Raw genomic sequence first — 13,727 nt, forward strand, 5'->3', positions numbered from 1 at the left:
GATAGATAGATAGATAGATAGATAGATAGATAGATAGATAGATAGATGCGGGCCCGGCTGGCTCACGGCCCCGTTAGGAGGTTACCAAGGCGTTCCCCTCTCGCCCATGGCAGCAGGGACGGGACGGCTCTCTGGAACGTGTGCAATGAGTTTGGTGGGGCTCTGTCCGGTTCCGAGTGGGCAGGTGTTGCCAGGGCGTGAGCAGCACTGCGGGCCGTCTCCCGGCCAGGCTGGATGCGCTGGCTGACCGGCGCACACTCACCCAGCCTGGCTCAGAGCCGCATGGTTACATCATCTCCAGCCAGAGCCAGCCTGGCAGACAAAGGGCCCCAGTGTGCGGAGGGGTCCAGCCCGGGGCAGCCCGACTGGGGGGTACCAACAGCCTCGCTGGCTGGGCACGGTGCCGGGGGCAGGCGATGGGGCATGGCATCTCCATCCTTGGGACTTAGGGAAGTGCCACCCCTCTGCGCCCCCCGTCCCCCCAGTGCTCTCCTGGCCAGCTCACCGCTGCCCGGACGCAGGGGCCCAGCACGGGATGGCTGACATGAAGCCAGGCGACAGCCCAAGCTGCTGGGGCCCGGGGGGGGAGGGAGTTAGGGTGATTTGGGGGGCTCAGCTCCTGAACTCCCCGTCACTCCCCAGACTTTCCTCTCCTCTTGGAACCAGACACAGTTCAATAGCACATAGGCCCCAGGCCCTGAAGCAGCCGCACAAACACACCCAATTCCAGGAACCTCTCCCTGGGCAACACCCTGCCCGGGCTGGGGAGACGGAAGGGGGCGAATCCAGATCAGGGAGGGGAATCACCACTTACCCCGGTCTGCTGCTGGGAGGAAGCTGCAGACAGGTCCCCTAGCGATGGTTTTATACCCGGCCAGCGGGGAGGGGGAGCGGGCAGCCAGCCCTGGGGGGCAGAGCTCACCGCTCCAGTAGTTCAGCAGAGCGGTGTAGTGTTTCCCATTCCAGTCGGACAAACGCCGCCCACGTCCCAACCCGCCCCCCCCTTCTGCAGTCAACATCCGAAGTTTAGAGCAAGTCACTGCCCACCCCAGCGAGCGATCGGTACTATCGTCCCAGCCAGGCGGGATCTAGGGATCTAAATGCCCACCCCATGCCCCGAGACAGAGAGAAGGACAGACAGACCGAGGCGTCTGGTGGAGCAGGGCTAAGGCCGGCAGAGGCGAGGGAAACGGGAGGATGGGAGCGAGTTAACTCCAGGGACTCCTGGCAAACCCAGTGGAAGAACTAGCACCAGGAAACTGTGCTTCACTTTGTGACGCAGCGGGATGTGCGAGGAGAAAAGGCAACCAGTGTTTCCCTGTGACCGACCCCCTCCCCGGGCAGCTGACTACCCTAGCGCGAGCCCAGATGGACGGAGTTCAGGCAACCCAGTCTTGCTTTTCCTTCTTGTTTTTTTGCTAATGACAGGCCTGGCCTAAATCACTGGATTCAAATTTCCCTCGGTTCTTATCCTGGCTCCCTGCCACCTAGTCCCCAAAACCTCCGGGTTGTTCAAAAGATCCCAGCTCTGAGTCTGCATCTGCTTCTCTCGCAGTTCACCTGCCTCCCGGGGCCGGAAGGTGACTAGTCAGTTTCACCTGGGCCTCACTCACTCAGTTACACTCTCTGGTTCTTGCCAGGTGCCACCAGGTCTCATGGGCTGCAAACCCAGCAGGGGGCACAAAGTCAGACCCCCAAACCTGAGAGAGTTTGGATTGAACTGTTTTCGGACTCTGTGAAATCGCCGCTGTTAAAATTAGGCTTTGAAAAATGCATTAGCCTGAGTTAATTTGGGGGTTCAAATTACCCAAGCGTTTCCCTTTGTTGGTCAGTTATTTATGAGGAGCGTTGGCTTGAACGCATTCCCTTCCAGCTCAGGAAGAACGCGCTCTCCCTAACGTGGGCCTTTGCCCTGTTCCACACCTTGTTCCCAGCGGCGAAGGGAGCCCTGGCGGGAAACGGCCAAAAGGACTGGTCTGATTGAACAACAGTGTTCCTCTCGTTGGCCTCCAAGTGCTTGGAGGGGAAAATCACTAAACCCTGAAATTCAAAACTGGCAGCCTGGCTGGTGCCCCAGACACCCGGCAAGAAGATGAGCCACAGTGAGCCACGCCAGGGAGAACGGCAGAGAAGAGCCCAGCTGCACACTAGACTGGGAGGGCGTTGCCCCGTGTTTAATATGTGCCAAGGCTGAGTCCTGGTACCTCTGGGCCTGGCAGTTCAGAGCCCGGCATCGCTGGGCCTGGCAGTTCAGAGCCCCGGCACCTCTGGGCTGGCTGCATCAGTGATGAATGTAAAATATTGCTTGAGCCCCAGCCCCTCTTTCATTACAAATTAAGCCCTGGCGTTGCCGCCTCAGAGAGTGACAGATCCCAGGGTTAGGCCTTCACTGGGAGCTATTTCTGGAGGGCAGGGACTGCTCCTCCCTGAGACTGACTCCAGAGCATGAGCCCAGTCCTGGCCCCACAACGACCATCCTCTTTGTGAGCTCCGGGGCTCGAAGTCCGGTGCTGCAGAGTGAAAGCCAGACACAGCACGTGCGGTTCGGGCTCCATGTGGGTGCAGGTCGGAAAAATCAGGGGGAAACTTTCTCGCGTCAGCCCAAAACAGAAAAAGTTTTATGTCGACGGACACGTCCCATCTGACCTAAGATGAAACGTCGCCTTTGCATTTTCAACATTTGTCTTAAATAAAACGGAGGGAAATACTGGAACAAAATGTCCGGAATGAAACATCCCAAGGAAAAGTCAAACCGTTTCCATGGTTCCAGTTATTATTTCTTTTCATCCAAAAGAATTTGCCAAAATTGACCCAAATTCACCCATTGTGTTGGTCGCCCCGAATCTGCATTTTTCAGTGATTTTGCACAAAAATTTTGCCCAGCTACAACCATAAGCACGAGCCGCTACAACGTGAGCTAAAGGACTGAGCGCCTCGGGTGGGGTCATCTGCGGGGAAGGCCTGAGACGCGTCTCTGGGGGTCATCTGTGCCCCGCGCGGGTGAACCTCACATTCAGTGGAGGTGGGCAGTGCCTCGGAGCTCTCCACCCTGGGGAGAGGGTTACCGGCGGCTAGACCTCGACCCGAGGGAGCTGCTGTCTGTGGCGCCAGATGGGAATGCGGGGCCGGTTCTCCGGCTAGTCCATCCTGTTTGAACTTCTCCAGATTGCCCTGACCAGAGGCCTCGCCCCACCCGGCAGCCAACTCCCTTAGTTAGAGGGGGTGGAGTCCCTGGCCACTAGCAAATATTCACTGCTTCCTGCGGCCTCCGAATCCCCCAGGGCCCCGCCAGAGGGGAAAGGCCAGGAGGCGGCACCTGAAAACAGGTTGGCAAAACCAGGCGCTAGGCTGTTTGCTGATCGTGTGGAGATGCCACCCCCTAGCCCCTGCTCTGGGCAGGCCGTGGGGGCAGCGGGTACTCCGGCTCCTGCCAGGTGGCCTGGGTCACTTCGTCTGGGATTTGCTGGAGCAATGAGGAGTTTGTAGCCAGAGATCCCAAGGCCGGGCGGCCTTTCCGGAGCTCCCACCAGCTCCAGCCATGGAGGGAAGGGTGAAAAGTGCCCGTCCTGGTGGTGACAGCGCGGCTCAGCTGGGAGGGGCCCAGGAGTGCCAGGCAAGGGGTGACCACAGGCCACCAAAAGACATGGGGCAGCAGGCGTGACAAGGACCCGGGGGTAGGGGGGAAAGGGGGGGATTCAGCCCTGCAGAGATCCTGGGCTGCCGCCCCCACCCCGTGGAACATGTCCCATTTGAAGGCAGTGCCCCGGGCTGGGTTGTGATGCCAGTTACCCCAGGGTAAAGCGGGAATCCTCCTGATTAAGTCATTTGGAGCAGAATCCAGCCCTTGGGAGGAGGTGGCGTGGGAGGGGGCACAGCTCACGGCGTGTGGGCGGCGAAGGGAGGCGGCTGGGGAGCTGCCGCTCAGCCTGAGATCGGCAGGGGCGGCACAGCCCACGGCGGCGGCTGGGGTATGTTAGTGGGGGGGCTATTTGCTGGGCCCCAGCAGAGAGCCACAGCCTGGGCCAACGAGGGGAGGGGCACGGCCCCAAGTCAACCCAGACTCCAACCACAGGAAATTTTCCAGCATTTGTCATCAAGAAATGGAGCAACCAGTCCCTCCTTGCCCTGCTACACACACCCAAGAGCTCGCACCTTCCCACCCACCCACGCCTGGCGCTGGAGAAAGATCCCCCGGCACCTTGCAACTCAGCCCACAGCAGCCTGCAGGGGGCGCCACGCTGGTGGCAAGAGGCGGGGGCCGGTTCCCCCACTGCCCTGGGTGGGATCCGCCACTGGGGTCGATCCGCGTCGCTGCAGTGAAGCCAAGAGCGACTGATGGGAGCTGGCGCCGCATGGATGCAAAATGCCCCCGGATCCGAACGCTCCTCTCGCTCGCTCCCGCGCGGCACGGGGGGAAGGGCCAGCACTGCATGAAGGGCCACGGAGAATCGGGCCCCGTGATCCACCCAGTCAGGCTTTGTAGCTTCCCCCCGGTCCCCGTGCCCCTGGCCATGGCTACTGTGAAATCCTGCTGGTCGCCAGCAAGGGGCTGCGTGGTCATGTAGCTAAGGACCCTGTACTCAGGCTCAGGAAGGGGGGGTCCATTTCGAGCTGTGCCGCAGCCCCCCTGTATGGCACTGGGTCAGTCTCTGTTTCTTGGGGTGTCAGGTCGCCACCTCTAAAACAGGGACCATAAACCAGCCTTTGCCTGCTTAGATACTTCAGGGCAGGGCCGGTCTCCTGCTCTCTGTATGGGCAGCACCCAGGACAGAGGCCTGGCTGCGCTGGGAGCTCCTGGTGCCACCAGCAGCAATTGAAATCCTGAGCCTTGCTCTGATCCAGCGCTCCTCGGCGGGGCTCAGGCCTCGCTTTTTCACCGAGCCGGGACTCGCTCAGCTTCTCCATGAGGCTGGGGAAACCCAGCCGCGCACACGCCTAGTTCTGTGTCCCACACAGAAACCTCGCACGCGCACACACACACTGGCTCATCTGGATGCTGGACCTGCAGTCGAGTTTGGCCAGTTCATCCCCATTCCAAGCAGCCGGTGACATCGGCGCTGGATAGGAGACAAAGGGTGATCAGCCTCGGGAGCCCTGGAGGTGAGTCAGCGTCCCAGGGGACTGGACCGGGTTTTCACATGAGTGACACCCTGATTCCAGGGCTCACCCTCCGTGAGTAATGCCATCACACTGCTGGAATGGATGGACAGCACCCCGGGACCTGACCTGGGGGAAGCTGTGAGCTGTCAGGGAGGGAAGTGACACCATCCAGAAAGCGTGCAGCTTAACACCAGGTTAATCTTCACCCCGGGGGGTCGGGACTGAACCTCCAGATCCCGGATTTCCCCTCTCCTCAGGGCATCCCCAGGGCGGGGCCAGGAGAGCTGGGCCATGTGCTGTCTCTGAGCTTGGCACAAATTCCTTTTGGCCATGGGGACAGATGGCTTGTCTGGGGAGCTCCTGTCTTGGGTCCAGGGGAAGGTGATGGGCCAGGGGGAGTAGCTGGGCTTTGAGACACCAGCCGTCCCCTACCCCGCACCAGCCCCTGCATGACGCAGTTAAGGTCTCAACATTCTTCTTTCCTGTCTCCCCTCATTCAGCAACGGACGCCTGGGCCCGATTCTCAGGGGCGCCATGCATCCATCGGGGCAGGGAAAGAGCTAGGGGATATAAGCCACCTTCAGCATGCGCTGTGTCCTGTCCTGAAAACGTGCAATCAGCCGTACTGGGTCAGACCAACGGCCCATCTAGCCCAGAGTCCTGTCTCTGACGGGCTGGTGCCAGGTGCTTCGCAGGGAATGAACAGAACAGGGCAATCATCAAGTGATCCATCCCCTGTCGTCCAGTCCCAGCTTCTGGCAGTCAGAGGTTTGGGGACACCCAGAGCAGGGGGTTGTACCCCAACCATCTTGGCTAATAGCCGTTGATAGACCTATGCTCCATGAACTTCTCTCATTCTTTTGGCCTTCACAACATCCCCTGGCAATGAGTTCCACAGGTTGACTGGGCGTCTACACAGCCACAGTTGCATGAGCCCGGCGAGCCAGGGTCAGGGGCTGGCTGTCGCGGGCTGGGCACCTCCCCCCCACGCCCGAAAGCCCTTTCCCTGCATGACTTGAAAGCAGGCTGTAGGGGGCGAGCTCCCTAGGACCCCACCCAGGACTTCATCCTGTGCTTTTCCGATCCAATGGGGCTGCAGGCACAGCCTTATCCCCCCAGCCCCGTCCAGCCCGTCTCCATCTCCCCTCCCACGGAGCATTCCTCTCTGACTCCTGGGCAGCGAGGGGAGGAAGCACCCAGGCAGAGGCTGTGAGCCAGGGCCCAGCACAAGGCAGGGCCTGCCTCCTACCAGTGCTCGGGGATTCCCAAGAGCGAGGTCTCGGTGCCAGGTGGAGGGAGCTTGGTGTTACATACTCTGGGGCAGGCAAGCCGGACACTGGATGGGGAGGACACTAGGGGGCAGCAAACTGGACCAGGCTGTCCAACTACCAAGGCTGGTTTCTTATGGGACAGGGGGTCCAGGGGAGGGCTCGGAGCAGGGGCCCCAGGGACAGGAGAAGGGTGCTGAGGTTGCAGAGAGGTAGAGATCCCAGGTCTGAAGCAGCAGCACAATACCAGTCCAGCAGCCGGAGGGACGTGTACAGAGCAAGCAGCTTTGGCAGAAACGTGGCTGCCAGCAGGTGGGCGTCCGGTGGGATGAGACAGCGACCTGGTCGTCTCCGCTCGTGCTCCAATGGACAAGCGCCCACAGCGTCGGGCCTGTCAGCAGCCTGACAAGGCCACAGAGACTGGGCCAGGGGGTCCTGCCGAGGCAGGGCTGAGGCCTGGGGGGAGCTCCCGTTGCCAGTGGCTGCCCTGGGCATGCACCCAGCACAGCTGTCGGACCCCCAAGAGGAGGGGCAGCATGGTTAATGGATTGCACACAGGGGTGGGCATCACGGATTCCTGGGTTCTGTGCCCACCTCGCAGTTTGGCCCTGGGGGAAGCCCTTCTGTGCCTCGGTTTCCCTAGCTGGACATGGGGCTGAGTTCTAAGGCTGTCAGGAGGGCTAGCGAGGGGATGTTTGCAGAGGGATTTTGGCAGGATAGGAGCTAAGTAAATCACATTATTATTCCCTCCCATCTGCCCTGGAGTCACACACGGGCACCCCCTGCCCAGTGTTTGGGGGCTGTGGCTGGTGGGGATAAATAAAGCGGCTTTGTATCGTTTTGCTTCCCTCAGCCATGAATCCAGGGTCTGTTCGAGCCCAGCAGGACTCTGGGGAAAGGGCTGGGCTGGGTTTTCTAAATACACAAACAGGCTGTTTATTTTCCAGCAGGTCGAATGTGAACTCAAGTTCCCCAAAGCCACAAAGAATTCAGCCTCTCATGACCCTCTGCAGCCTGGGGGAATGAGCCTGCCCCCCCGGGGCTCTAGCGGTTTGGGTCAGCTTCTCCAAACCTCCCGGGTTTAAAACCTGAGCAAGTGAACTCGGCCAAGCCCAGTGCTGTGTGACTGCCAAACAGCTGCTGGGTCCCACCCCAGAGCGGGCTGCACTGCCGTGTGCTGCAAAGCACTTTGGGATCCTTTCGGGAGGAAAGGAGTCTACTAAGGATCACGGAATTTTCCTTCTCTTCCTGGCCCGTTCCCCAGCTCCTCTGCTGCCCTGCAGGCTCCCGGCATTGGCTGAGCGCTTCTGGGGCAGTTCAGCTTATTTAGGCCAAAAGAAAACCAACAGGAGACAAATAAACCTAGCGCAAAGGCACAGTGTGTTCACCGCACTGCCCTCCCACTCCGAACCCAGCCCAGCCAGCCAGCAACTCGGCCAGGGGACGCGGGCAAAGCTAGGCTGGTGTGCACGAGGGGAGGATCAGTCCCAGTGTTGCCCCAGGACTGTGCATTCGGCACGAGCGTCGTGTATTGGGGCCCCAGCCTCCAGCGCCTGCACCTTGACTCATCATTTCCACCAGTGGGTGTAAAACACTCCCCAGCTGAGCTGCGTTTTACAGCCACTTCGCACGGGCGGGAACGATTGGGCAAGGTGCGGGGGGCAATGGTGAATCGGGCCCTTGGCGCCAGGTCGCTGGCTGGATTGACCGTCCCTGAAGGGCTGAGGCTGCTAGCCCTGAAATCAACCACACATGTGTCAATGTCTCCTCTCCAAACCCCAGAGCGGCAAAACCTCCCTGTGGGTCAGGGGGTCCAACCACCCCCCTAGGATCCTGCTGCGTAACAGCGACGGCTGCTCCCCACACTGATCGGGGAGCGAGCCAAGCTCACCCAGCCCAGGCACTGGCAACAGGAGTGACTGGTTTATCTGGGTCAGTGCGTAGCACGGCAGAGGCTAAAACCTGTTCTGAGATATCGTAACCTGCTTGGCACGTCAGGCTGAGCTCCCCCGCGAGTTCACACTGATAATTGCTTCTCCCAGGGATCTGCCAGTGTGGACATGTCGGGGCTGGAGTTTCTGCAGCAGTTTTGCCAGGCCGATGTGCCAGGGCGCTGCACCCTTGGGAGGCGCTTTAGACAACAGCTCCTGATGGGCGGGATCCCCGTGGGAGAGGCCAGGAAGCCAGGAGACCCAGCACAAGGGGGTGTTTGTTCACGGTTAGATTCTGAGCTCAGTTGTCCTGGTGTAAAGCCAGAGACATTCCACTGGAACTGAGTGGGGTGAGTCAGGATTTACGCCCAGGTCAGAATCCGGCCTGGAAGGTTGAACATTTTAGGCAGAGATTTTTCAAATGCGCCTAAGGGGGTTTTGGGGCTAAAACACTTGGGAATCAGGAGTCATCCAAGAGCCTTGGGCGGCCCTGCTCCCCGCTCAGCTCGGTGCTTTCAGGGCCGCACCAGAGAGGGAGGATCGGGCACCGTCGTCAGACTTGCGCTAAAACCAGGGCTCAAGTCCCTGCTGTGCCGCTGAATTCCTGCATGACCTTGGTCCACTCTATAGAACGGGGACATTAGCACTCCCTACCTCAGAGGGGTTGCGAGGGTACATGCCTTAAATACTGTGAGGTACTCTGATGCCACAGTGAGGGGCACCAGCCAAGTACCTAAGAAAGTATTTATCTTAGTCTGGTAAAAATTATGCTGCGGTTCTAGGCACTGACCCAAAACCCGATGCAGACAAGGGGGTGGGGCAGGGCATGGGGGGATTTTGGTGGGCGTCAGATCTGGCCCCTTGTGTCTCTGCAGTTAAGCCCATTTCTGTGTGTGTGTTGTGATAGGGTCCCCCTTGCCAGGCACTGGCCCGTCTGCACACAGGGAATTTCACCCCTCCGGTGCCAGGGCATAGGTCCTCTCCCATTCTTCCCCAGCTCCATCCAGCCGCTAAAGGCCGGGACCGCTGTAAACTTGCTGTGTCAGAGACAGGTGTGGGGATGAGCCCAGGACTTGGAAGCAAGAACCTCCTAAGTTCTAATCCTCACATGAAAATCCTCCATGGCCGAGGGCAAGTCATTTGACCAGCAAGTGCCTCGGTTTCCCCATCTGTAAAATAATAATAACAGGATAGAACTTTAATTAGTTGGCATCTGGAAGATCAAACCACCGTGTTAAAATAATCCTCTACCCCATCAGGTCAAAGGGTTTAGACAAACATTGTTCAATATCATCACCTTTCACGGGGGGGGACAGGCACAGAAAATGGACGTGACACACCCTAAGTCACACAAGCAGTCTGTGGCAGAGCTGGCATAAGAACCCAGAGCTCCCAGCATTCCTTCCCAGGATCAGGAAGGGAACCCAGGAGACCTGCGCTTTAACGGCTAGACCTGTCCCTGTCTCTGCTTTACTGCTCTAAGCCGAGCCTGCCAGCCGTTCCAGCTTGGAGCGGGTAACAGCCTTTGTAGGGTAACGCCTGAGTGTCCACCCCCAGCACCCGGCCGGCTGCCAGACACCCGGCACCTGGCCTGGGCTCTCCCCTCCCCATCCTGCCCCCTGGCCGGACAGTCGTAACTCCGAGGTTCAGAGGTTCCAGTCTCCGGCACCAGATGGGCCCTGCCAGGGTATTTCCTCCTGCGCTTCCCGGCCTAGCGAAGACGCCGACGCCCCATATCTGGTTCCCTTACCGGGGCCTGATTCTCAGTCCCGCAAGCCAGGGAGCCGGGCAGTCTGGGCCAGAGAAGCGAGCAGGGCTGGGGGCATTGGGGTGCTGGGCGGGGGGGCCCAAGAGAGAGGTTCTCCTACGTGAGGCTGCCCCTGGAACTCCAGCCCCGCACCAGGCATTGCAGACGGGCGCCAGGCAGGGAGCGGGACACAGAGCCAGAGTTTTCTGTCAAGAAACGGAACGGCTCGAAGGGGTGCCAGCGGGGGGCAGAGCCTGCCAGCCAGGCAGAGAAAGCAGCTGTTGGTGCCGGCTGAGCCCGCCCCTCGCCCCCCCCCTCCCAGCTCTGTCCAGCTGCCAGTTCCCCTTCTTAGGACCTGGGCTGGGACGCGAGGGCGGTGGGAAGGAGACCGGGGCCCCGCGGCATTCAGGCTTAGTGCACGCAGCAGGCAGGGGCACTCCGGCAGCAGCCTGCACCCACCCACTAGTAAGTGGCTAACTACGGCTCCCAGGCAAACAGGCGGGGGGGGCACTCAGGCTCGTGGGGTTTGGGGAAGGAAGGGCGGGGGCATAATCCTGCTATCGCTCGCCATGGGGTGACTGGAGCCAGTGGACTTGGGGGCGGGGGAGCACAGGGGTGGGCTCAGGCTGGCCAGGTGCTCGCTGGTGGGGCTGGAGGGGGGATGGCTTCTGTGGGCTGGGGGTGCCATGAGCCAGGGACCCGTGGAGCTGGCGTGGGGCAGGGCCCACGGAGCGGTCGGGCCTGCTCCTGCTCCCATGTGAGGCGAAGCCCTCGCTGGCGCCGAGGGGAGCAGGACTGCGGCCCCATTTGGGGGGGGGATGGGAGCGGGTGTGGGGGGGGCAGGTATGAATCGGGGGGCAGTGCTGGCAGGAGGGCGCGCTCGTAAATGGGGGTGAGAGGAGGGTCGAGGGGGCTGTGCTTGCAGCACGGGGAGAAAGAGGACCCCCCCCCGCTTTTGCTCCCCTCGAGCCCCAGAGCTTTGGGTTGGGAGAGTGAACGGCCCCTGGGGTACGACCCCCGGCATGTGCCCACCCTGGCCTCTGGGGTAGGACTCCCCCGCGCAACTGCTGCTCCCCACCCTCCCTGGCCCTGCCCTGGGGTATGACCGGCCCCAGCCCCTTGTGTACCCTCCAGCTGCCATAGCCAGCACCCCCCCCTGCACTGAGGGGGCCTCGTCTCGGGGGGGGGGCATTCCCAGGGGCAGTTCCCACCCCCCTCCGCTCCCTCTCCTTTGCCCGGGGCCAGTCTCCAAAGGGTCTGAGACTGAGCTAGGGTTTTGCTGAGTTCATTCAAGCCACAGACTCGGGAGATGCCCCCCATGCCCCCTGCCCCCCCCGGCTCAGACGGCTGCAGCCCCCTCCCTCCCACCCAGAGGGTGCAGTCGTCGTCCCCCCAGCAGCTGCCCCACTCCTGCCCACACTGGGAGCTGCACCAGCCAAGTGTGCGAACTCTGTGTCGGGCAGCAAACAGCTCCCCTGCCCTCCATCCCCCCAACCCCGGGGGGGGGCCAGGCCAGGCCAGGCTGGTCTGGCCCCACAGCAGGGCCCAGCTGGGTTGCCCTGGCCAGGGGACTTCCCAGCCCAGATGTGTGGGGAATGAGAGGCTCCGTCCTGCCTGGCGCTGAGGGGGGATCGGCTCTGTTCTTCCCCCCTATGATACAGGACCCCCAGATGGGGGTCAGCGCCCCAGCCTGAGTCCCTGTGCCGGACCCCAGCCGGAGGCCCAGGGAGCGGGGTCAATCCTGCAATGCAGCTCCCAGCCCGGGGATGTGTCTTTAAACCCCTTTGGGGAAGGTGCGTGGCCCAGCCAAATGCCAGCCGGCCGCCCCCACCCCGTCCGGCCATGCCACACCCCAAACCAGGCAGGGAGAGGGAGGGTGGGGGGCTCCGGGGGCTGTCAGTCCAGATTGGGTGTGGGGGAGGGGGAACAGCAGTCTCATGGTGCTGCCCATCCCCGTGGTGTCGGAGCTGGGGTAGGACAGCCATGGGTGGGAGGCCGCTGGGGACGATGACAGACGTGGCGGGGGTGGGTTATCGCTTTTTTAAATGGTGCAACTAAATATTGTCCCCGTTTGGGCTGCGCCACCTCGTGCTTCGCTCATCTGCTTCAACTGGAAGTTTTGTGAGGCAGGGGCCATGGCCCCGCTCTGCCCCCAGCCCAGCCGGGCCTCAGGTCTGTGCACTGTTGTCCTCCCCTGCTCAGCTGTGTGTCATAGACTCTCTAGTACTAATGGAGATTCTCCCTTTGTACAAGTGGCAGCGGCCTAGCTTTATGGGGCAGGGGGGCGCGAGCTGGCTGTCGAGGTGACGTTCTCAGACCCTGTTGGGGTGCCGGGAGTTTTTGACGTTGTCTTATACTGCTAGAGAGCCCGTCAGCTGCAGGGTCCCGGAGCGCCGTACATGGAGGGCGGTGGGTGCCGAGGGGCCTCGGGGCCGAGCGGGGTATAAATAGCTCAGATCGCTAGTGGAGTAGATTAGACAGAAGCGTTTCACCCGGCTGTGAAATGCAGCCACCTCTGCAGTGGCATGCAGGGGCGGTGCTGGCCGGGAAGAACAATGCCGTGTGGGACTGAGCCCGCAGGTGGGGACCCAGGATATGATTAGTTCCCCAATTAGTGTCTGCATTGGAATTCAGGCCAGCCAGCCGGTTTCCACCCGGGTCTTGTGCAACAGAGCCATGGGCTCAGGGACTCGGATTAATGTCTCCTGCCGCACGGCGCCCCCTAGCGCCACGCCGGGCCAGCACTGACGGTGAGAGGAGAGCGCCCCCTATGGACCCACTCCCTGCCGCACAGTGCCCCCTAGCGCCAGGCCGGGCCAGCACTGACGGCGAGGGGAGAGCGCCCCCTACCGACCCCCACTCCCTGCCGCACGGCGCCCCCTAGAGCCACGCCGGGCCAGCACTGACAGCGAGGGGAGGGCAAGTCTCCCTCCTGGGCTCTGTATTTGCAGCAGAGGGAGAGAGGGGGGATCCCCTGCTTTTGCGGCTCTCGATCCCCAGAGCTTTGGGCAGGGAGGGTGGAACTGGCTCCCCCAGGGACGCTGGCCCCTGGGGTATGAGTCCCTGCTCCCAGCCCACCCTGGCCCTGGGGTATGAGCAACCCTGCTTCTGAGCATGAGATCGGGTATGGGGGCAGCCCCCGGGGTATCAGAGCTTGGGGCTCCCCCTGTGGGTGGGTCTGGGGGCAGCCAGGGGGCACTTCCCCCTGGCAACACCCTTGTGCCCGCCCGGGCGGCTTTGATCCCAGGCTCCATGTCTGTAACAGGAGCTGCGCCGAGCCGGCTCTATCAGCCAAGCTCCGGGCCAGGAATCTGGTTTCCTGGCTCCGCTGTTACCGCAGCAACCTTTCAAGCAGGGATTTTTTAATTTGACAAGGGGCCTTTATATAGACATGCAGCGCTAGGCCGAGGGGGGCTCGGGTCCGTTACCCGATAGGGCCCCCCCCGCCACGCCACGCCGGCTCCCATTGTCCAGCCGGAGCCGCCAGGAGACATCCGATAGCCGGGGCCTTATCAGCACCGGGGGCAGAGTGAAAGCAGCAGGATGGGTTACAGGCGTCTGCGCCACCACGGCTGGCACCGGTTCAGGAGCAAATATACCAGAGTGTTCCACAGCACTGAGCCAAGGTACTGGAGTAACACTCGGACAAAGTACTGGAGTAACAGTGCTGGGCCGTCTGGC

General features: G+C 61.4%; 1 protein-coding gene across 2 annotated transcripts in view; it reads left to right on the top strand.

The window, feature by feature from the left end:
- The first annotated feature begins 10,396 nt into the window (after positions 1–10,396).
- S100A1 (S100 calcium binding protein A1) overlaps positions 10,397–13,727 on the top strand; it is a 5,998-nt gene continuing 2,667 nt past the window's right edge. The window contains exon 1 of one of the 2 annotated variants that reach the window (XM_026658092.1): positions 10,397–10,511. Coding sequence is in view for 1 of the 2 variants with exons in the window: in XM_026658093.2 (XP_026513878.1) it covers positions 13,590–13,672 (83 nt within the window). In the remaining variant the exon portion in view is untranslated. Of the gene's footprint in view, positions 10,512–12,937; positions 13,673–13,727 lie in introns of those variants that run through there. The other variant, XM_026658093.2, reaches the window with a different exon arrangement.

This window comes from Terrapene carolina, unplaced genomic scaffold, assembly GCF_002925995.2.
Source record: "Terrapene carolina triunguis isolate 2854851 unplaced genomic scaffold, T_m_triunguis-2.0 Scaffold397, whole genome shotgun sequence".
NCBI lineage: Eukaryota > Metazoa > Chordata > Testudines > Emydidae > Terrapene > Terrapene triunguis.